The 24,358-nt window shown below is 37.1% G+C and overlaps 1 protein-coding gene across 1 annotated transcript in view; it reads right to left on the reverse strand.

The window, feature by feature from the left end:
• Window positions 1-5,153: 5,153 nt before the first annotated feature.
• LOC127626562 (ATP-binding cassette sub-family C member 3-like) overlaps window positions 5,154-24,358 on the reverse strand; it is a 73,578-nt gene continuing 54,373 nt past the window's right edge. Inside the window, exons 24-31 of the mRNA XM_052102444.1 lie at window positions 16,337-16,536; window positions 15,769-15,895; window positions 15,217-15,318; window positions 12,272-12,418; window positions 11,985-12,143; window positions 10,352-10,518; window positions 10,017-10,211; window positions 5,154-9,803 (exon numbers count right to left, since the gene is read on the reverse strand). Of these exons, the coding sequence (XP_051958404.1) occupies window positions 9,695-9,803; window positions 10,017-10,211; window positions 10,352-10,518; window positions 11,985-12,143; window positions 12,272-12,418; window positions 15,217-15,318; window positions 15,769-15,895; window positions 16,337-16,536 (1,206 nt within the window). The 3' untranslated portion in view covers window positions 5,154-9,694. The remainder of the gene's footprint in view (window positions 9,804-10,016; window positions 10,212-10,351; window positions 10,519-11,984; window positions 12,144-12,271; window positions 12,419-15,216; window positions 15,319-15,768; window positions 15,896-16,336; window positions 16,537-24,358) is intronic.

Consider the following 24,358-nt stretch of genomic DNA (forward strand, 5'->3'; position numbering starts at 1 on the left):
TCTAACTGCTGGCACATCGATAACATACCGCAACAGCAACTAAGACTTCTGCCTCGTTGATTGATTGCAAAAGGAGTAGCTACAACACAGTGCACTCTTTCACGAATCCGACTTCAGAGACAGATTACCTTACATGCCCTCTGTAGAGGCAACACATGATGTATTTGTTGAAGGAAATATTTCAGTGGAAATGAAAATGAATAAACACTTGTCAGTCTGCAGGTTTTTAGTGAGGACTGATAGAACCTCCGGCAATAGGTTTAAAATAATAGGCTACTTATTTTTGAACAAAATGAGAAGGAGATTCAGCTACCCATTGCTTAAAATCACACCCATCAAACATAATCTGAAAATATGTTATACACTGTTAAAAAAAGTCCTGTGGGTGCCAGAATAATTATGTAAAAAATACAGTAAAAATGTAAACAACTTTACAAAACAACCTGTAAATCTTACAGTTTAAAACAGTAATTAAGTTAAAAAAAAAAATTAAAAGTTACAAAAATTTAAAATCTGTTAAATTTACAGTAAAAAAAAAAACATTATAAACTTGATATTAACCTTCTGAAACTGTAAAAATTTGCTTTTCACTTTATAAAGTATTATTAATCACCACAGTAATTACAGAAGCGCACATGATGACATGAAGTTCATCAATAATGCCTCTTCCTGGAGCAATGACCTGTAAATTGTCAGAGACGGCACTCAGTGTTACTCACACAAACACTAAACACCATCCGGGTAACATAAAATAATGAAAATAATGCAATAAATATGAACTACATCGAATATAACACAGAACACCCCAATGTAGATGAGGGATATTAAAAATAAGAAGAAACATATCTATTCCCAGTATGGGAATGCGGGGAATTGTGGGAATGCCCGATTATTTTTTTTATTGTTATTTTAACAATCATTTACTGTAAATTTACTGTAAAAAAAAGTACATGTACTCTCTTGTTTAACATAATGTGCATTTTTACCATTAGTTATACAGGAAATATTTTTACATCTTAAAAATGTCATTTTTGCAACATATTATTGTAAAGAAAACTACTGTATTGTCCTTTAAAATATATTTAAAAAATGTTACCGTATATTTTACAGTTAATACTCGTTAAACAAGTAGCATTTTTTCAGTCTTTTACCATTAAAATTGCAGACATTTTTTACAGTATATGAGAGGTAGGTGCCCAAATAAAGCAGACTGCACAAACAAAAGCATATTTTATTGAAAATGTAAATGTGATTGTCCTTTGATATCCACTCTGAAGCAGCTTACATTTGAAAGTTTTACTAGACATTAGCATTATGAATGTTAGAAATTAATGAATGATTTATATGCTTATATGTATTTTTGACCACCAAGCTTTCAAGATTCATTTATATAGCATTTAGTTTGACAGCAGCAGAACATAGCTATTGTCTAGAATGTAAAATATTATTAATTTCAATGTAAACAGAAAGTAAACATGCTACAGTAAAAAACTGTAAATTGGTTCACTGCAAGTTACCTAACCATACACAGTGAGAAACTATATATTTGAATTGAAAATGTACTTTCAAAATGTACTTTTACAGTAAAACATTGCTAAAAGTATGTTCTTTGTTTGTATAAAGTATGATTCACCTTATAAATTTACAGAAAAATCAAAAAGACGGTCCAGTTGTCTCTGGACACATGATTAATTAATAAATATTGGTGAAATATGAGAAAATAAATTAAACTAATAATATCAATTAAAGGGTCACTCAGTAAATACTTCCTCATTAAAAAAATGTACCTCCTAATACATTAATTGTAATTTTGCAATATATGTAGGAAATCATGAGCACACATTATAATGAAGACTCCAGTCAGGGGTGTAAAAAGCATTTAAGTGAATATATGGATACTGAGTGACAATTGTACTTAATTAAAAGTCCTAGTGTCTAGCCAAGAGAAAACTTGAGTGAAAGTAAAAACGTATTCACATTAAATTGTACTTAAGTATTAAAAAAGCTGGAATTAAATCAAGAGAGGAGATTGTGTGAGAGAGGATGTTGTTAAATTTGATTGGTTTGTTAAGTCTCTTTGTTGCTGTCTCTGACAACAGTAACATTTGAGTCTTATTTTACCCCCAGTGGCATTCACAACCTGGTCAAAGAATTATGTTACAATAACTGAATTTTTTTGTAATTATTTTTCTGTGGCCTGTTGTACGTAACACGGTAATTTTCAAGTGGAATGAACACTAGAGGCGCTGAAACAACAATTACTTTTATCTCCTTTCACTCAAATCACGAGTAAAAGGGCAAATTATCAGTTCATAAATACATACTTTTTGCTCTGTTCCTCACACAATGCTATCATATGACACATAAACACTTTAACTATTGTGCATGACTTATTTTAACATTTGCATTACATAACCAACTACACTTACAAGCTTGTTTAAGTATGATCAAATTGTGCAGTAGCTCAACTAATAGAGTGTCGCATATGCGATACAAAGGACCTGATGAGCGCACAAGTCAACACTTGAGGTGAAAGTGTCATAGAAGCACCACAAAATTATGTGGTTGCTTCAGAAATTGTGTTTTCATGTCACATTGGCTTTTTATGACACTATCGGTTAGGTTTAAGGTTTAGGGTTGGGAGGTTTTGTTGACTTATATCTTGATAGAACATTAACCTTAATAAACCTCATCTGTTGGGGAGAACATTTTACTTTGGAACTGCCCTGAGACATGAACTTTATTTTACAAAAACGTTTACACACTCATGCAGTGTTCAATGCATGGGAGAAAGCACTCACGAATTGCGATGACAGAGCACCCAGCCCCTTGAGACATAGATATTTTTTTGCTACCAAACCCAGCTATTTAGCAGATGGATGGATTCAGTCAAATTCATAATTAATATTAACTTAGATTCCATCATTTTAATTATCATTATTATAATCATTATCATGCTGGTTTTATAGTTATTTATATAATTAATAGTTGCCTAACAACAACAATAATAATTCAGCAAATAGGTTGTAGAAATGTATGAATATGAATTAAATGTGCTCAGTAATATTTCCTCATTAGAAAACTTTTACTCCGAAAGAAAATAATAGTAATTTTGAAACATCTGGTATAAAACGTATAACCTCCTTTCCCCGATAGAGGGAACGAGACGTTGTGTCGAAGAAGCGACACTAGGGGTCTCACTTGAGCACCAAATATGCCTCTGATCTATGAAAAAAGGCCAATGAGTAGTTGGCAGATAATATTTGCATACCCCGCCCCCGGACATACGGGTATAAAGGTGAGGAAATACTATGAGTTCATTCAGGATTTTTCTGAGGAGCGGAAATGGTCCAGCCACTATAGTGGCTCGGCTCAGTGACGTGGCAGGGAGGACACAACATCTCGTTCCCTCCATCGGGGAACGGAGGTTACATACGAAGCGACACAAGGGGTCCCAACTAAATCGTGCCATGCGCTGAGCTGTGTACGGGAACTGCTGATACAGAAGCGGGCAGGTATTCTCACGTGGAAACACGACCAGCTGTATCAGACTGCATGTACCCTTCCCCAATGCCCCATAAAGTCATCAAAATCCTTCTGGTTACCCTGACAAGGGGAACAAGGTGACGCTTGCCAACCTGGAAACGGGCCTCTTTTCTCTCTATGTTTCTCAAATAGAGCAATAAACGGCCGGAATCTTACATGCATCAAGGTAAGGGGGTCTTACCCAGTTTCCTATTCTTTCAGGGGGAAAAGACCCTGCGGGGACTACACCTGACCGGAAGGGGAGGTAAGAGTGGTGAATACGTCACATGTGTTTTTAGGTGACATGTGGAACGTGGCGCGGTGGTAGATCCAGCCTCAGGAGGGGGGAGTTGCTACAACAGGCGACCTGAGGGCAGCCGGGTACTGCCTAAGGAAAACACGGGTCCACATTTGTAAGGGGACCATACCGCGTAGGAGTCCTTGACCTGTGGAGCACCTATTCCAGTACAGGGTAGATTAAGTACCCGCAGTGGATTGTGTCGGCGAGTTCCTCCGCTGAACTGCGGACCCACAAGGGCTAGAGAGGTATCATCCAGGGATCCGAGAGATGGGATCTCCTGGGAGAAACAGGCGCACGGTTTTACCTCAGCTGAGGGAAAGGGCACTAGGTGCAAGCGATTCACCCGGCCAGTTCGTCAGCGTGATACCGAGTTCTATAGGCACAGACCTGAGAGAACACAGGACGATACTGACTCAACCCAGAGATTGTAAAATCTCACGAAGGTATTAGGTGTTGCCCAACCCGCTGCTGTACAAATGTCTGCCAGGGAGGTGCCCCTGGCCAGTGCCCACGAGGACGCAACGCTTCTGGTTGAGTGCGCTCGGACTCGCAAGGGGGGCACGGCCTGGAAGTGATAAGCCAATGAAATGGCATCAACGACCCAGTGGGCGAACCTCTGTTTGGAGAGGAACCTTGGGCACGTAGCCCGGTCGCGGTCTTAGGATCACATGTGTCTGCCGGACCGAACTCCAGGCAAGTGTCGCTGACAGAGAACGCTTGCAGGTCCCCGACCCTCTTGATGGAGGCGAGCGCGATCAGCAGGGCCATCTTTAGGGAGAGGGTCCTGAGTCCAACTCATTCTAGCGGCTCGAAGGGGGGTCTCTGAAGGTTCGAGAGGACCACTGAGAGATCCCAGGAGGGGAACAGGCTTGGCCGGGTGGGATTTAACCTCCAGGCGCCTCTTAGGAACCTGATAATCAAGTCGTGCTTACCCAAAGATTTGCCGTCTACTGCGTTGTGGTGGGCTGCGATAGCAGCTACATACACTTTCAAGGTAGACGGGGACAGCCTCCCCTCCAACCTCTCCTGCAGAAATGAGAGCACTGACCTGACTGCGCACCTTTGTGGGTCTTTGGCCCGAGAAGAACACCAATTTGTGAACAAGCGCCACTTTAGTGTATAAAGTTGCCTGGTAGAAGGGGCTCTGGCTTGGTTGATCGTGTCTACGAACGCTGCATACACGACCATCGGCTCCGAAGAACATTTCTGAATGAAACAGACGCATTTCCCCGCCTTTATACCTGTATGTCCGGGGCGAGACATGCAAATTCTGTCTGCCAACTTCTCATTGGCCTTTTTTTCATAGATCAGAGGTATATTCGGCGCTCAAGAGAGACCCCAAGTGTCGCTTCTTCGACACAACGTCAAAGATGGGGAACTAAAAACGATTGATTTTAAATTATGCTGCATCCAAGACGCTAGGTGTAACTGTAGGTTCAAGATCACACAAATGCAAAAGTTACTGAGTGCACCTTTAAATATGAAGGCAAGTGTAGAAATAAATGTACACATTTTATAAAAAGCCTTTTGTTTAAGGGGGTTGGGATGTAGTTAAGTACCTTTAAATACATGCCCACATGTTCAACAACACATCCAGCTTTGGCCACTGGGGGCAGTAGTTTGAATTTCATCTGCACAGACCGATTTCAGCGGAAGATAAGTAGTCACCAAATTCACAGTGAGATCCGTCTGAGCACACGTACATGGCTAAATGTCTGCAGATTCATGTTCATCTTGGAACATGGGGTACACGTAACCTAGCTGTTGTCTGTACAAAAACAACTTAAACGCCAGAAATAATTAAAGCTTAAATACACATACCGTGGGCTGTCAATGTCACACATCACATCTAAATTTGGAAATGCACTGACAGCCCTTCAAAACTGCTTCAAAAACAAACGAGTGCTTTGTTTTATATCCGAGAAATCATGCTTTGTCACCACTTCATCGAAACATACCCGCCTCTGCTCTAATCCTTCCGCCTAAAGCATGAAGTGATCCGGCAGGTAAAGAGGAAGGGCCAAACCCATCCATATTTCATGTGGCTCAGCCAGAGGGCGTGATATTGCTTCGTACTCTGGCACTTTAGACCTTATTCACCAGTCCATCATCTGTCAAAACAGCAGCGGGGGTGAGACAGCAGTCTTTAAATAAAGTAACATCACTGATCCTAATAAAGAAAATGGCATGAAAAGGCCAGCTTTAGCCCCAAGCCCTCAAAAGTCAACCTCAGAACATGAGGTGTCTTGTTAGGCATAAACAGCCCTCCTATTAAGATCTTTGTGGCCCTGCCAATGTTTGTCAATTGCATGAACCACATGACAGAGGATGTTTAAACATTTCTGGGATCTTTATCTTCCTCCAGGAGACATTTCGTGATTAAGCTTGCTCAGCAAGCCCAAAGTAGCTGTGGAGTGCTTGTAGGGATTTTTGTGGGCTTGTGTCATTCAATTGGGTAATTTCATCAAAGAAATAGTTCACTCAAAAATTTAAATTCTTAACCTCATGTTGTTACAAAGCCTGTTCCTAATGACTTACTTTCTTGCATGGAACACAAAAAGGATATATTTTGTAGAATTTGTTGGTAATGGGCACTGGAGCATTTAAGCTTCATAAAGGATGATAGAGCACTAGGGGTGCACCGATCGATCGGCCACCGATTAAATCGTGAAATGTGCAGTGAGTCAGGATTACTATCGTAATGACTCTAGAAAATGGGCAACATAACACGTGAAATTCTTACACATTTTTAAAAACAAAATGGCATATTCATGTGAATTATATCATGTCAGAAATCCGTGAATGCTTAGAATTGCCAACAACTCACCCTCCAAAGGCCACTCTGTCATGCTTCAAGGGCTGAGCAAGCGTGAATTCATTAGAGTAGCGGTGTAGCCAGCTGTTTAACCTTCAATTACAGCACCACGTCTTCACACATTTGCTAAATAATTACGTGGTGCTGTAATCATCATAATTAGATGCCAAAGACAGTAAACAAATCAGATATGAATGATTTCTCACTGGAGCAGTTTTAGAGCTTGTAATGGATATATGTTTCTTATATTAGAAAGTATCTCTGCTGTGTGTGATGCTCTCATGGTTATTGGTTGTCAGTATGTCACAATGGCCTTTTGATACTGGCATCAGAACTATTAATAACTGTTTTCAATACAAATAAATGTTAGCAAATCACAATGAATATAATTTTGGTAACACTTAATAAAAAGGTTTCATTTCTTTGACATTAGTTTATGCATTAGGTATCATAAACAAACAATGAACAATATATGTTTTACAGCATTTATTAATCATGTTAGTTAATAAAAATACAATTGTTCATTGTTAGTTCATAGTGTGTTAATGTGCATTAACTAATACAACTTTTGATTTAAAAAATGTATTAGTATATGTTGTAACTAACATTAAATTCATTAGTTCACGTTAACTAATGTTGTTAAACAATGTTAACAAATGGAAACTTTTTGTAAAGTGTCACCGTAATTTTGCTGTGTGGGGCATAAACAAATAACTGCAGCATATAACTTGCAAAAGTGTGGCAAAGGGAACTTTAAGAAAAAATTGGTATTGGTATCAGCCGATATTAGTGTTAAAAAAATCAGAGATCGTTTCAGCCTCAAATTTCCTGATCGGTGCACCACCATAAAGCACCTTAAAATGATTAAGAGCATCCATACAATTTGTGCATAATATCTGTCTTCTGACGCCATATGATAGCTTTGTTTGAGGAACAGACCAATATTTAAGTCGTTATTCAATGATTATCTTCCCTTTTAGAGGGCCTTTTCCCATTCTGAACTCTCAGACTGGTTTTGTGAACCGTGAGTCAACCTATTCATTCTTCAACTCTGGGGCATATTTGGGATACCACCTGCAATTTTCACACTCAAATTTAAAAGCTCAACATTTAGACATACTGTGAACTAATTGCCAATTATTTATCTTATTATGTTTTGAGTGGTGGTGGTGTAGTGGCTTAAGCACAGGGCTGTTAATCAGAAGGTCACAGGTTCTAACCCCACGGCCACCACCATTGTGTCCTTGAGCAAGGCACTTAACTCCAGGTTGCTCTGGGGGGATTGTCGCTGTAATAATTGCACTGTAAGTCGCTTTGGATAAAAGCGTCTGCCAAATGCATAAATGTAAATGTAAATGTTTTGTTGTTGTTCTAACTTTGTAAGCATGTAATTCTTGTTCTGTTCACTCCAGTTCCCTAAAAAAGTCTTATTTAATTCCACTAGATGGCAGCAACAACTAGAAAAATGTATTCCATCACCTTCCATCACAAAATGCGAATCTGAAATGTAGGTGGCGCTCTAATGCATTTTAGCCCTCACAGATGTGCCTGTCCATAGACATTCAGTCTAGTTTTCAGTTCATGCACCACTCCCATTGTTTCATCAAATACCTCGGCCTCTGAGTGGACTAGAAGCTTAATCAATTATTTGTCATTAAAAAGCTGAGATCCTCCCCATTGACCAGGGTTTAAGCCCTTTACTTAAATAAACAAAATCTGTCTTATTACTTAAATAGGAATTTATTTATTTTAGAATGCGAAAAGAATAAGTTGTGGTGACATGAACTGTAAGATCTTTTCAAATTCAAACAGTTTGTTTCACCATGTCCTTTACATTGTGTCCATTAGAAAAGATATGTTTCTCAAGGTGTTTGTGATGATTATTGCTGAGAGCTCAGAGGAGCACAGACAGCAGCTGTGTCCAGTATGATAGGAATGACACCCTTTGACCTGCTTTATGTTGTACTGTATGTATTGCAGCAGATTTTCATATGTTCACATACCACAATTCCTTTAGGATTTACAGATATTAAAGTTTCACATTAGATGTGTACTATTTTTTAAACCCATGATATTTATGAAAAGAATTGGTTCATATCTTAGCTTCTTTGGACATTTGATGTAGGAAAAAGAAGGGCAGAATATGCCACATACTGCTGTACATGTCACTTTTGTACGTCCTCTAGTGGTGAATAGTAACAGTCAACTCTGTATCTACAGACAAGATTGGATTTATCATTTTAACTTTACCAGCGGCTTTGGGTCAGTTACTCTTTTAACTTTGATTTTACAAAACCATATAACTGTATGATAATCAATGTAATATTGCCACTGCCTTACACTTACAATAGATATACATTTTTCTTCATCAATCTCACATTTCCTCATCATGGTTTCCATTATAAAAAGCTCTAATTTTAATGGCCATCCAACAAATACTACATGTATGAAGCCATTTGGGCCAATTAGTGAGGGAAGCACTATATATTTTTAAATTGAGGTGCAAACATTTCACACAAACTTAAAGTGCATATTATGAAGAGGCACCCTGAAATGAGATAAATGTTCAGTTGTCTTAAATCAAGAGCCTTTCATCAATGAAATTGTTTATGGAGTTAATTTGGTCAAAAATTGTAAAAGAACCGAAACAGCATTTGGAAACTTCCCATAAAAACAGAAAACTTACAAAATACACAAAAAACAGAAACAACATTACCTTTAATATATGAAATGATACTCCAATTCTGGTAACATAATTCAAGTTTTTAAAGATTTGGTGTACAAAAAGGAATCACACATTTAATTGAGCAGTAATCTTCCCTATTGAATAACTTTAAAAAGTGACTTAAATAACAGTACAAAAATAGACTGCTTCATCATGAAACTTAGTCATTGAACAGTAGCACTGTATTGTATAGAAGAATAAAAACAACGTAAAAATAAAAACAGATCTTGAACGTAGCTTGTTGAGTAAAAAAAAATAAAAATGACATTCACTGGCTTTCTGTGATACTGTGTGAAGGCACTCTTGGCTATTTGACAGCATAGCAGGTTCACACCAACCCCGCGTCCTTTGCCATTCCAAAAAATATTCCTTTCTGTGCAATAAGGTTTGTCGGAGTATCAAATTCAGCTACCTGTCCCTTGTCCAAAACAAGAACTCTATGACAAGAAAAAGGTCAGATAAAATGTATGCATATGAATTGCCTTAATAAATCATCTCTCTTCATTCCATTGAATCAGTTACATCAAAGAATTATCAAGTATCAAAGCATTTCAATTTACATTTTACATTTGTCGTCACTATCACGCTCTAATTGAATCATTATTCAGATTTGATTTGCATTGACAAAAACCCATAAAAAATGAATGTACCTGGTATAGTCCATGATGGTGTTGAGTCTGTGAGCTATAGTGAAAACTGTGCAGACTTCAAACTGTGTGCGGATTGTAGACTGGATCAGATCATCTGTCTCCAGGTCGACAGCGGCTGTGGCTTCATCAAGGACGAGGATTCTGGTCTTCCTCAGCAAAGCTCGTGCCAGACACACTAGCTGTCTCTGACCCACACTAAACGGATACCAGCAGATGTTATATATCTGTATCAAAAAATGGCCCTAACTATAATGTTATATAGGAAATTTAGGAACAAAATGTGAATGCAACTACATTTGAGTTCTATTCTATACTCTATGCAATACTCTTTGTACCTTAGGTTTTCCCCTCCTTCTGAGCATTCCAGATTGAGTTTGAAAGCCTGGTTGCTAACAAACTTCTTTAAATGAGAGAGCTCCAGAGCTTTCCACACTTCATCATCTGTGTATTTATCAAAAGGATCGAGGTTCATCCGTAAAGTTCCAGAGAACAGAACCGGTTCCTACAAATGCATATCAATCACATTAACAAGTTAAAGTGCTTCTGTGTCATACATAAACGCACAAGGTAGCACTGCAATACCCTATGAAGCACATTTCTGCCACATACAAAAAAAGAAAGTCATAATTTTATGATAAAAGTCATAATTATGAGATAAAAGTAAATTATGAGATGCTAAAAAATAATGAGATAAAAAGTCAAAATTTTGAGATACTAAGTAAAAAGTCATAATTATGAAATAAAGCAAGTATTTTGAAATAGAAAGTTGGAATTATTAGATTAAAAAGTCAAACAATTTAGATAAAAAGTCAAAATGATGAGATAAAAAAATAATAATTCTGAAATAATGTCAGAATTTGTAAAAAAAAATATATGAATTATGAGACAAAAATTCAATAAGGAAATAAAGCCAAAATTATGAGATAAAAAGTCATAATGAGCTAAAAAATAAAAAGTCATAATGACATAAAAAGTCTGAATTATGAGACAAAAAGTCCATTATGAAATAGCCAAAATTTTTAGATAAAAAGTCATCATGAGATATAAAATGCAAAATATTTAGATAACAAGTCAATTTTGAGATAGAAAGTCAGCATAATGAGATATAAATTAGATATAAAGTCACAATTTTTAGGTAAAAAGGTAAAAATTGTTAGATTAAAAGTCATCTCATAATTATGATTGATACAAATAATTTTTTCTGTGGTGGAAATCGACTTCCATAACTACCAGATAAAGCAAGTATAAAGTAAGAGAGGTGTGCTTGCCTTCCTGAAAAATAAACAAACAAACAAACATCAATCTTAAACCAAACTAAGTTTGTTTGTTGGGCTTAGTTGGTCTTGGTTGGTCAGCCTGGTCTAGTTTGCTGGTTTTAGAGGGGTTTCGTGCACTGTCAGCTGGTCAGGCTGGGAACATCTAAGACCAGGAAATCAGCTACGGCTGGTTTAAACTGGTTTTTACAGTAAGGTGGAGACAGTTCTACATTAAACGCATTTAAAAACAATCTTTCACAATATTCATATCATAAACATAAAACATTCAAGGTAAATCGTGAATGGTGCAATTCAGAGCAATAACACTGCAGCATACTAGTATTTATTAAAAGGTGAAATTAGGTTAAGAACAAGTTTTACTGGCAAAAACAATCAACAGGAAAAAACTAAAATGTTATGAATCTGGACACAAGCTAACAAACCATTAGCCACAATTGTGTTTTCAGTTGAACAAGCTAATTAGCCAATGTTTTGCGAGCCTAAGTTGCTTTGGCCCTCTTCTACTGCCAAGATGTAAATCACAATGAATTGCTTTATGGCACTGAATGGACAAATTAGCTTTTTCTGCTGACATAGTAAAGGCAACATTAGTGAAATGCTAATCTGACAATAAACACCACTTTCAAGCTGTGTTTAAATTAAAACAGATGCCATACCACCAACAAAGCTGAGGAAATTACAAAAGACCAACCTGAGGGATAATGGTGAGTTTGGATCTGAGGTCATGAAGGCCAATCTCAGAGATCTTCACCTCATCGATTATGATTTCTCCCTCTGCCGCCTCTAACAGACGGAACAGGCACAGTGTCATAGAGGACTTGCCGGCCCCTGTCCTTCCCACGATACCAATCTGAAGAGCAAACAGGGTTTTCAAATCTCTGTGATGTGTGATTTGTATGCCACACTGCATAAGCACAGACCAGTGCAAGCCAATAAAGCTAGTATGATGGTGAATATTTTGGTTGCGATGTTCCTAACCTTCTCTCCTCCTTTGACCTTTAGCGAGAGGTTCCTCAGCACCATGTCGAGTCCCTCTCGATACCTCACACTGTAGTCCATAAACTCTACATTTCCCTCTGGAGGCCAGTCTGGGGGTGGCTGCTTGTCCTTCACTATCCATGGAGCCTTTGGATATTAAAGGAATAGTTCACTCAAAAACAGAAAATCTGTCATTATTTACTCTCCCTATTGTCATTCCAAACATATAATAATATAATAATAATAATGTTATTATCTCAAGGAGAATTCTGAAGCAGGATGTGATCTTTGGGGGATGCATTTTGATCTTTATGGTGGGCAACTGTTATCTCTTTGGTGGACCAGGGGGGCTCCTCCTTGAAATTTCTGTGGGGGTCATGGTCCCCTTTGACCGTGTTTTGGCGCTGGTCTGCATGGCATCAGAAGTTTCAAGGGGGGCATAAGGTAAATCTATAAAAAAAAAACAGCTTAAACCAGCCTAAGATGGTTTGCTGGTCTCAGATTTACATTTTATAATTACATTTAGTCATTTAACAAATGCTTTTATCTAAAGTGACTTACAAATGAGGAACATGGAAAGTAATTTGTCATACAAAAGTCAACAATATATGCAGAATGGCACTGCCAAGTTCTCTAAGTGGCTGGAATAGTAAAGAAGCTAGGCAAGGATTATTTTACTTGTTAAATAGTAAGTGTTATTAGTGTGTATAGGTTAAATGCTCACTGAACATGTGTGTTTTCAGCTGGTTCTTGAATGCTGAGATGATATCAGCAGCTGTGGTCAAGGTTGTCCAAGGTGTTAAAATGAGAAATCTTAAAAAATGTAGTTTAAAACACTTTTGTCAAGTTCTCAGAAATGTAATTTTGTGTCCAATTTGGTTTCATGCATTTTTGATGAAACCAAATTGATGATTGGGCTAAAAAATAAAGAAAAGCAGCCAATAAGTGCCCAACATAGACGGGAACTCTTTCAATACTGTTTAAAAAGCATCCCAGAAGTTGGTTGAGAAAATGTCAAGAGTACATGTCTGAAAATTCTAGGTAAAGTGTGACTACTTTGAAGATGCTAAAATATAACACAGTTTTGATTTATTTTGGCTTTTGTTTAGTCACAACATAATTCCCATAATTCCATTTATGTTATTCCATGGTTTAGATGACTTCACTATTATTCTAAATGTGAAGGAAAAAAAAATATATTAAAGAATGAGTGTTTCAAAACTTTTGACTGGTAGTGTACTTTTTACAACTTCACGCTCAGTCTTGAGGGTCTAAAGGTGTTCGCTCTGTTTTATGGTTTTTATGGTCAAAATAAACAACAAAATTGGTTACCTACATGTTGGTAACACCGCGACTTTTTTTGGTTTTATATATGAATCATTTTTAAAACACAAATGTTTCACTGCTCTTTTTTTTTTAGGAAATAACAATTAAAGATTATTCTGCACTAGTCATGCCAACATTTTTGTTTTCAAGAATTTCATTTTTTTATTTTTTTTTTTGGCCTCTGGACACCAAATGACATGTTTTACTTTAAGACCAAGAAATAATATCAGTATGACTTTAAACTCAGAAATGAAAATATGCTCATCATAGAAGAAGTGTATTCAAGTAAATGTTTTGTGTGAATTGCATTTTAAATATTTTTGATCATAATATTGTAACGCACACAAGACGAGATAGTCACAATGCGGGATAAAACTGCTTTATTTGCAGACAGGCAAAAGTACAAAGGGGCAAATCCAGATAAGCGTAGTCAGAGGGAAGCGTAAAGTCGAAGCCGGGAGATCAGAATAACAAATACAACACGAGAGAAGGTAAACTGGGGAAAACTAGCGAAACACTAGAGTTGGCAAAGCGAAGGGGTAAACTAAACAATAACCAACAACTGTGGGGAGAAAGGGCAGGGTATAAATAGAGGAATAGAACAGTGCAGGTGAAACTAATATTCCGGTGATTGGGAGCGAGTGTGAGAGCCAGAGGGGGCGGAGTGAACTTGGGGATTAGAGTTCGTTACAAATATGCATCTGTTATTGTGTTTTATGATGAATTCTGTGAAAAGAATCCATGTTTTGATAATAAAAACATTTTTTTCTAGATCGCTCACACACTGTCACAGACACGCATTTTTTCTACTCCACTAACTAAACTAGTAAAGGAAGTTTGGGCTGTTTCTATGAAGGATGCTTTAAGTTGTTCTGCACACAAAATCATTTTATGTAAAAAAACATTTACATGTTGTAACTGTACATTTGACATCGCAATATCTTTCATATATCAAATATCTGTTTTGAAAGAAAGACAAAAGATTTCCTTCTTAGCCATTTTTGAAAGTGTGTGAAACTTTTGAAAACTTGCATTATCTTCAGTGGGGTAAGTTTCATGGGAACACTGACATACCTGCCAGTGTTTTCTGAAAACCGGCGTCTTTTCGCAGTGAAAAGCTTTCACGCTCAAGGTTGTCAGATTGAGTGACTAAAGCGTCACACTGGCAGAATATTTCCAAACTGTGAAAGTGTCAAGATCTGATTGGGGAATTTCACCTATAGAAATCTGGCAACCTCAAACAATATAATTCTAGTTATTTAAAGTCTGTTATTTATCAAATGTAACAAGATTTTACTTGCATGATTAGTTCTAAGTAATACATGACACATTTAATCTAAAGGGGATGGTAAGGAGATGGTGGTTTTATAAGGGGGATGCTATTTAAAAATTTTTTCGTATTTCTTTCAACAAGGTGTATTCCATCCCCTCACATCTCCCCTCAACTCGAGCCTGATCAGCAGATCGGAAGCTAATTCCACCACAGAGGAACAGAGAAAGTGAAAGATCGTGACATTCTGCCGCTTTGCAACGGACCACCAAGTTTTTGACAGTTCAAAACTTTGACATTCCTGTGTGTGTGTGTGTGTGTTTGTGTGTGTGTGTGTGTTCTACTGTACCTCAGTTGGTGTCTCCGAGTACTCCTTCACTCTCTCCACTGCTACTATGTTGCTCTCAAGGTCAGAGGTCATCCTCACCATCCAGTTTAGGGACATCGTGACCTATTCAGTAAAGTAAAAGAAGGAACAAGTGCTGTTACAGAGAACCTGCAGAATACAGGTAAAAAATGATTACATACAGGTCATGACCCAGACTTATAACAGCATTTACATAGCGTGTATGTAAATAACGACTTAAATTTCAGTTTGTTCATTGTACAAAGTGATTGTATGTCTTCAGAAGACTCACAATATGATGCATGAGTCAAATGGAGTACTTTTATCACACTTTTGGGTGCTTTTTTACGCTTTAAAGAGAATCACTATCCACTTCTATTGTATGGAAATAAGCAATTGCGACTCTGTTTAAAATATCAAATTTTTCAGGATTGCAATGACATGAGGGTGAGTAAATAATGACAAATTTTCATTTTTGGGTTAACTATTTCTTTAACATTACTCGGCTGCACTTTTATAATACACTTTCAGTGTTGAAAAAGCTGCTTTATTTACCTGCAGAGCATATGACACAGACAGCCCAACCAAGCCAGGGTTGAGCTTCTCTTTCCCAATGACAGCAAACAGAGCAGCAAACAGCACAATGCAATTCCCAATGAACTCAATGCGAACCCCCAACCACCTGTATTCATTCAAACACAATACTGTTACAACTCATGTGACAGAATAGACAACTCTCACAAGGGTAATTTGATCAAAACCTCATTTTCTCAATAAACAGCCAAACAGAAAGGACAGAAATCTCCATTTACCATTTACAAGTAATCGCTTGTATTTTCTGTGTTAAAGGGATAGCTCACCCCAAAAAAGATGTTAGGCAGTATGTTAACAGTCACCATTTAATTTTAATATATCTTTTTCCATAAAATGAAAGTGAATGGTGACTGAGGCTAACATTCTGCCTAATATCTTCTTTTGCGTTCCAAGGAACAAAACAAGAAATAAGGGTTTGGAACAACAGGAGGGCGAGAAAATTATGAAGAATTTTCAATTTTGGGTGAACTATACCTTTAATTGTTCTGCAGATATGCATGCATCCAAATGTGAGTGAGACCAAACCTACCTGTTAGAAACAATACCAGGGTAGTAACTCTTTTGGTTTTCATCCACTTTCATATCACTCATGAGTACAAAGGCACTGTTTCGCCCATAGGCGCGGATCACACTAGTGCCTGTGATGGTCTCAGAAAAATGAGAATATATTGGAGACCTACTGACAGATTCCAGTCTCTTAAGCTGACGAGACGTGGCAACATAAAATCTCTGCAGTGGAAATCAGGGGGAGAGAAACAAACATTCTGTTTAACTGCTTGTATCAACAATACAGAATACAACAGCAGCAGCAACAACATCAACATTGTATAAATAACATAACAAAACAGGTATATTGAACATCTACAGTATGTATAGAAAATATTTAGGATTCAAAGGAATATTCATGATTTAATACAAGTAAAGCTCAATATACAGCATTTCTGCCATAATGTTGATTACCATAATAATAAATAAATAAATTTCTTTAAAAAGAAAAGCAAAAATTGAGGTTACAGTGAGGCTCATACAATGGATGTGAATGGGCCATTTTTGGTGGGTTTAAAGAAAGAAATTTGATGTGTATTATATGAGTTGTTTAAATCATTGTTAGGGTCATTTTAGGGTTTACGGCATGCGATACTTGATTTTATCACACTAAAATCATGTTAACACACATATTGTTGACATCTTTTGAAACTGAGTATTTTAACTTTTTAAGCTCTGAAGGTGTTTTTAAAGATTTCCTATTTCAGTGTCATGCCTAAAATTAAAAGCTTATAACCGTAAAAAGGGTCAAATCATTTTTAAGAAAACTTTTCAACTTTTTTTAATGATATGGATTATGATAAATTATGAGACTATCAGCCTAAGAAACTGCTTAGAAATCACAAAAACTAAAAAATCTTGAGACAAAAACTAACATTCTTATTTTTCTAATTTGACATTATATATCTTAGGGTGTAAATAAGATATGTTTAAAAATCTGTTCTCAATAACGTCAACTGTAACTGAGTAAAATTTGTGTTTATACGACAAAGCAATCAAAACTTATATAATTACAAATAAAATTATATTAGTGTCCAAAAACGTCTCCAAGCATCCAAAAGCCTCTCCAAACAAATAAACAGAATAATTGTACATAAGAACTAATTACACAAACAAACACGATGACTATGTTCTCTCTCCAAAGCATGCAGGCATGAGTAACAAGATCTCATTCAGTTCCATTCTGTGTCATTTGAGCCATCATTGAGTCTGTGTCACGTACTTGACGCCATCTCTTGGTGACCATATGTAATTAGAGTGAACGATCCTCTCCCCATATTTGGATGACTTCCACCTCTAGGTTTAGTGATCTGAATCCTAATGCGATTGGTTTTTCGTTCCATGATGCTGAACAATGTACTACATAATTGCCGATAAAATAATCTGATGTGCTGTGTGGAATGTATAATGATCTCTGCATCCGATTACGTTGTGTGTGGGCTCGTTTTAACGGTAATGGTCTGTTTATTTTTGTTAAGTTATAAGCAAAAACGTGGCTTACAACTAAGCAACACCTGTTTACATGTAAAATGTACAGTATGTCAAAGTTAATGTACATAAATATTACTCGCTATATTTTGTATGTAAGTAAAATAGGCTGGCTGTATTCTCTATACTCTTCGAAAGTTTTCCAATGACACAAGGCTATTTGATCAGTTTGATGTTTTACTGATTAAATTAATATGTACAGTAAAATTTGTTTTATAAATTATCAAAACGGAACACTTCTGATTTGTCTGCAAATTTTACAGCATTTGTTTAGTTTTGGTCATAATGCCTACATGCATTGTAAAGTACAGCTTCTGAGTTTTTGTGTTCCTTAAGACTGTAGTTCTAAATAGTTTGATCCGAGAATAAGGGGTTAATGTTTATGGATTGGCCACGTTCACCTCCATTGTAAGTTCCTCACTGTAACCTGGATTTAGCTTTTTTTAAAGAAAAGGAGGGAAAAGTCAAAATTATTTTTTGTGGTAATCAATATTATGCCACAAATGCTGTTGATCGAGCTTAACTTGTTTTAAACCCTGAAAATTCCTTTAAACTGGCAACATGCAAAATGTTTTGCTCTGACATTTTTACTTTGTGTGAGCAAGTCTTTTCAATTAAAGCAAAGTTTTGTCTTTTGTTACCACATTTCAATCAAGCACAAATATCTAATAGTGTATGTTTGTCTCAACTTTGGGAATGTTCAGTCAGTTTACCTATAAATAAGAAGACTAAATAATCTTAAAATTAACAAAAGCTTCTACATAACCAAAAAATAAAATATTTGTAGATCTCATAAAATTAATTGTTGAAGTTATTGGCATTTTTATCCAATACATTTTTACTGCTAAGTAGAAAATCGTGTTTTTATTTAAGTGCCCATAAAAAGCTGATAAAAAAATAAACAAATTATAATAAAATATTGAATAAATATAGAAAACTGTAATAAATCATATTGTATGTGTTCCAAATATACAATAGAAATATTCTTACATTGAGACAAACCATACAAAATGTTCAATCTTTAATTTGCAATAATTTCTGTTTTGTAGTTTCTAGAATCACTCATTTTAATCAAACAATATTAAACAATACATTACGTGAACTATACACAATGTTCAACATATTTAACATATTTGATTTACATGCTGATTCATATTAAGGGATCAAACATAACTGGAATCAAACTCTAACATAATGTTGTAGTGTTTGGTTTGGATTTGAGCATTGACTCAATGATTAAAGAGTTTGGCCTTTTTCAGCAAGAATGTGTATAGAATAACATCAATGAAAGTAAAAAAAATGGGTTGGATATTTTGGGTACATGCAGTAAGCAGTTGCATCACATCATTCAGTTATTGCACAGTGCATTAAAGTGCATTTAAGAGAGAGAGAGAGAGAGAGAGAGAGAGAGAGAGTGTGTGTGTGTGTGCCATACAAAGCCTAAGCCATTTCCAATATGTACAATTATAAGACAATCAGGAAGGATGCAAGTTTAAATTACAATTATGCAATGAGAGATTTGAAGGTTTAGTACCTCATGCTTTATAACAGAGGCACATGTGAGAAATCACAGAATGATTCGAGACCAAAACAGGTCTTTAAAACACCCTCTTTAAAGCCTATTTCAACAGTATGATATGCTACAAGTAGGGCTGTCAATCGATTAAAAAATGTTATCAAATTAATTACATGGTATCCCGATTAAGTAATCCCGATTAATCGCATATACAAATATTTGCTGAAATATATTCAGATAATCAAAATGCATTACATTCTTGTGGCAGAAGAGTTTATCATTAATAAGACAATACAAAAACGGCTTGTATTGTTCACTACCATATTATTGATCATAAGTCAATCATTGGCACACAGTTCACAGCAATCCATTTCACAAGTGAATTTGTCAATCAGTTGGATATTTATTATGAGGGCTTGTTTAAGGACCTGTCAATGTACACCTGCGTCAGACAGGCTTGTGTAGCGTCTCGGGTGCGTTGTGTCATAAACATTTTTAGGTCACTGTGTCAAGTTAAATATAGTTTAATACTTAGAACACATCTTGAGATCCCTTAGGTCGAATTGGCGCTCCATCAAGGGTTTTGAACGCAAGAACGTAACGTGTTTTCTTCACAGTGTAAACTGTGCATTGCCACACTTTCAATTACTGCCCTCTGGAGTAAACAGGTGGTACTACAAGCTTGCATTTCTCAGGAACCTTCCTTATTAAGGTGCGTACACACTGCCAGCGACTTTATCGCTGCAGGTCGCCAGTGGCTGGCGGTAAAGTCGCTAGTGGGTGTTCCCACTACTGGTTGCCTAGTAACGTTTATAAATGACATTCACGGATGCCACTCCATTGCTGTTGACAGCGAATCTCTTTTCTTGCAACTAAAAACAAACATTTTGGAGGGAAAAGACTAAATATAAATGGAATCAGTACATAAAATGCTTTAAATCAAAGATGAATGAGAAACAAGGCGTGCTGTTTGCCATAGCGGCTGTTTATCTGCGGCGAAAATGCAAATGCCGGTCTGTCTGGGTCCATAAAATCCCTGCGATCTCAGATACACCTTTCCACGCAGTATTTTTCTTAAAAATGTCCTTGTACGTGGGAATATAATATGTCTCATATAGAGCACTGGAAAATTTCTAACAGCAAGAATTAGCCTTTCATCCATCTTTACGTTACTGCAGGAGCTGAGAGAGAGAGAAAGGATCACGTGAGCTCTCCCGTCTTCTCTCCTATTGGCTGTCGCTTCCATTAGTCGCTCCAAAGTTGAACTTTTCTCAACTTTGTCGCGTCGCTGGACACGCCCACATCTAGCGCCAACGGTCGCGACAGCTCGTGTCGCCGGAAGTCGCTGTGCTCGCATTGAAAATGAATGGTATTGAGTCGCTGTCGCGCGCGATGTCGCTGGCAGTGTGTACGCACCTTTATGGTCCGGGGCATTGCGATTCATTGCGTAATTGTATTTTTTATAAAATTAATCGCATTGAATTAACGTGATAAATCGACAGCCCTAGTTACAAGCTAGCTTTGTTAGCACCGTTATGTCTTTGGCCTACTATATGAACGTAATTAGAACTTGTTAAGCGGAATTTAACACTACATTGTTAGTTGCCTAACAATTAGTAGCAAATTAGCAGAGCTTCAATTAAAGGTGCTGTAAGTGATTTTTTTCATGGAAAGGTATGCAATTTTTTTTCCTACTCATTGAATGATATTACTGAAATAAGTGTCATGAGATATCTGACCGGTCTCTGTGACAGCTCTAGACTATGTAAACAGCAAACAAAAATGTGACTGTGGGCCACGGACTCTATCCTGTCAATCATTTTGCACATTCTCAGTGTATTATAGTTTAAGCAAATTAGTGATGCTTCCTTGCAATTGTATGCCATGTTGTTCATAACAGTTGTCATTTGAGGGTGATATTTTGCTGCTGTTTTTTTTTAAACAACCGTTTCTGCATTATGTTGACCTCAATAAAGATCATTTGTTATCTTTGGACTGTAGGATTTTGGAAAGAGGGGGCGTGGCTAATTCAACAGCTCAGTCTCATGAAAGTAGATCAGCTAAAATCGCTTTCAGAAACTTTAACAGTGGAAAAATTACCAAATCGACAGCATAAATACTTGATTTACTTATTTGACTACCGGTACTTCTTAGTTATGGATAGTTGTAGACAGATATATTGGCCAGGCCGATATTTCACTATTGACAGCTCTCCCTTTTGTCAGTTCTAACATCCTTGTTTATGAATAATGCTTTTTAGTGAATTTTAACTAAGTACTGTGTTTTTGTTGAATTACAGCGTATATGCATTCATATCAATTGATATAATAAACATGTATTAGCCTATTTTACAAATTGACATTATATTGGCCACTCTGACCAATAGTTATTAATACTGGCATTGGCCATTTAAAAAAACTATATCGGTCAACCACTACTTAATGGTCTTAGTTTTTGCCCTCACATCCACAGTTCTTCCATAAAAATATTGGTCTATGGCAGAAATAATAAGAGTAATATGATAGTATACAATTCCAAACTCAGCCTCTAATCGTTGCTGCTTGCCGTAAGTAGCTGAAGGAGCGGAGTAACCTGGCTGCTTTGCTGGTATGTCTGACAAAACAATTGTAAATAATTGAGAATGTAGCAAAGACAGAACCTTACAAACGTGAGTTGAACGCTTTAACTTCACACCTACGCTGTGTAAATATGTACGTTGTTTGAGATATAGGTGTTGAAATTAGCTTGGCTAACGCGCTAAAGCAAGCGGCAACACATCGCATGCGTTTGAAACGTCACTTCCGTCAGCCCTTAAACAGCGAATGCTTTCGTGTAGTAAAAATTTTGTTTAAAATTTAGTAAAAAAAGTGTTCCATATGGACGATACTAAACTTTGAAAATTCATACTGCATGGCTGAGTGCATAGTGTATAATGCGTCATTTTGGGACACAGCTTCTTTTAACTTTTCACTAAAATTGTTATGCTGCTAATTTCATTTGTAATATACAAGAATGCAAAACAGAAGCATTTTCACTGGTGGATTTTTGGACCCCACTATATTTACCAATTATTAATGTTATAAAGGGTGCTTTAATGTACGGTATTGTACTGTGACAGAACAGTCCTGCAAAGTTCTTAAAACTCAAGAAGTTACCTTAGTAAGTAACAGCTAGGCTATTAGCTAACAGTCCTGAGAGTCGAGCCTCAATGTTTACCAGAGTCTCGACTTCCTGACTGAACTAAAACCAAATGACCAAATCACATAGTGTATCACATCACTAAGACAGTGAAAATGAAACTAGAATATAAAAAACAACACATGTTGCATGCTGTATTTATGTGTTAGCAGACTTGTTCTTATTTACCTGGACCCACCAGTAGAACAGCATTAACGGCACTACGACTATGAGGAACATTGGGGTGAGGGCAACACATTTACTGTGTACCAGAAAGTGCGCATCCAGATATCAATATTGTCTGGAATGTAGAGATAGGCAGATCAGTCGGTTGGGCCCTCTCTAACTCATGTCTCATATATCATTTAATTTCTGAATTTGTCAGAAGCTTTTCTCCAAAGCAACTTTCAGTCAAGGTGCATTTTATTAGTTTGTGTGTTCCCTGGAATTCGAACCCATGACCTTGCCGTTGCTAGCGCCCTTTCTCTACCAGGTGATATACACAGTTGCTTTGTGACAACTTGTATTGGATAGATACTGAAAGAAATTGGCCTACAAGATGCAACCACACTGCACACATCTAAAAGAGAAAAATACTTCTTGGAAAGTCAATAGAGAACAGGTTTCCTGTTTGACTCGGCCTCACACAGCTTTGAAAGAGAGGTAAATAGGGGGAATCCCTCTATTTAATCTCATTGCATCAACTGAAATCTTAAAAATCTGATTTGTGAATTTTCTTTACTGCAGGCTGTACAAATGAAACATATTGGGCCTTTTCCACTGCACAGTACAACTAGACTCAACTCGACTGGACGCTATCTAAATCGGCGGGCAATGGGAGGGAGCGTGCCCTGGACTCAGCCACGATGGAAGATGGTATGTTATGTTAACTCTATACTCTGCTTGAAAGCTTCACTTTATTTAGTTGAGTTATATAGTTACTTCTAAAATAACCAGGCCAATTTAACTATTACACTTGTGTAAAATCACCATGCAACAACAGCTTTATGCAGCACAATGAGCTAGTAGCTAACAGCTAGTGGTTGTGTTATTGTTTTGGTCAGTTTGTGTCGTGTTTAAGGTGATGTCACGGCAGTAGAGGCGGCGCAACTATAATCCCACCCACGTTGATGTGGTACTAAACTGCAGTGGAAATGCAAGCTCTGAAAAGTGAGTCTGAGGCGAGTCCAACTGTAACGTGCAGTGGAAAAGTGCCAATAGAAGTTTGTGAAAGACAATATAACTAGGTAATACTAAGATCACTAAACAACTATGGAGAGCATGCATGTACAATTCACAAAGAAATATTGGTAAAACTGCCATATGGCTCACGCTCTGCTACAACATCACTAGAGGGCGCCAACATACTATTGCTGGCCATTCCTATCAGTGAGGTTCATAGCTCTATGGAGGAGGGTACTAACACGCAAACAACGAGGCAGTGACCATATGTAAAGTGAAAAAAATCCCAGGGGATGTGATAGATCTCCACGTGAAGTCTCTCACCGTGTGCATCTATATTAATTGTGTAAGTGTGTGTGTGTGTGTGTGTGTGTGTGTGTGTGTGTGTGTGTGTGTGTGTGTGTGTGTGTGTGTGTGTGTGTGTGTGTGTTAGCCTGTGCTCATGAATGAGTGTGAAAGCAAACCAGCAGCAAAGCCAGAACAGGAAGTGGGCAGACAGGCTGCTGCTTGGAGAAACAGGAAGTTAGCACTCGGTTAAGGTGGGAAACACAGGATAAAGAGACTGTGGGGCAAATTCACTAAACAGTTGTGCCACATTAGCGTGTGATATTTACAGGGGGACTAAATGACTAGGGACCAGGG

Source organism: Xyrauchen texanus, chromosome 33, assembly GCF_025860055.1.
Source record: "Xyrauchen texanus isolate HMW12.3.18 chromosome 33, RBS_HiC_50CHRs, whole genome shotgun sequence".
Taxonomy (NCBI): Eukaryota; Metazoa; Chordata; class Actinopteri; order Cypriniformes; family Catostomidae; genus Xyrauchen; species Xyrauchen texanus.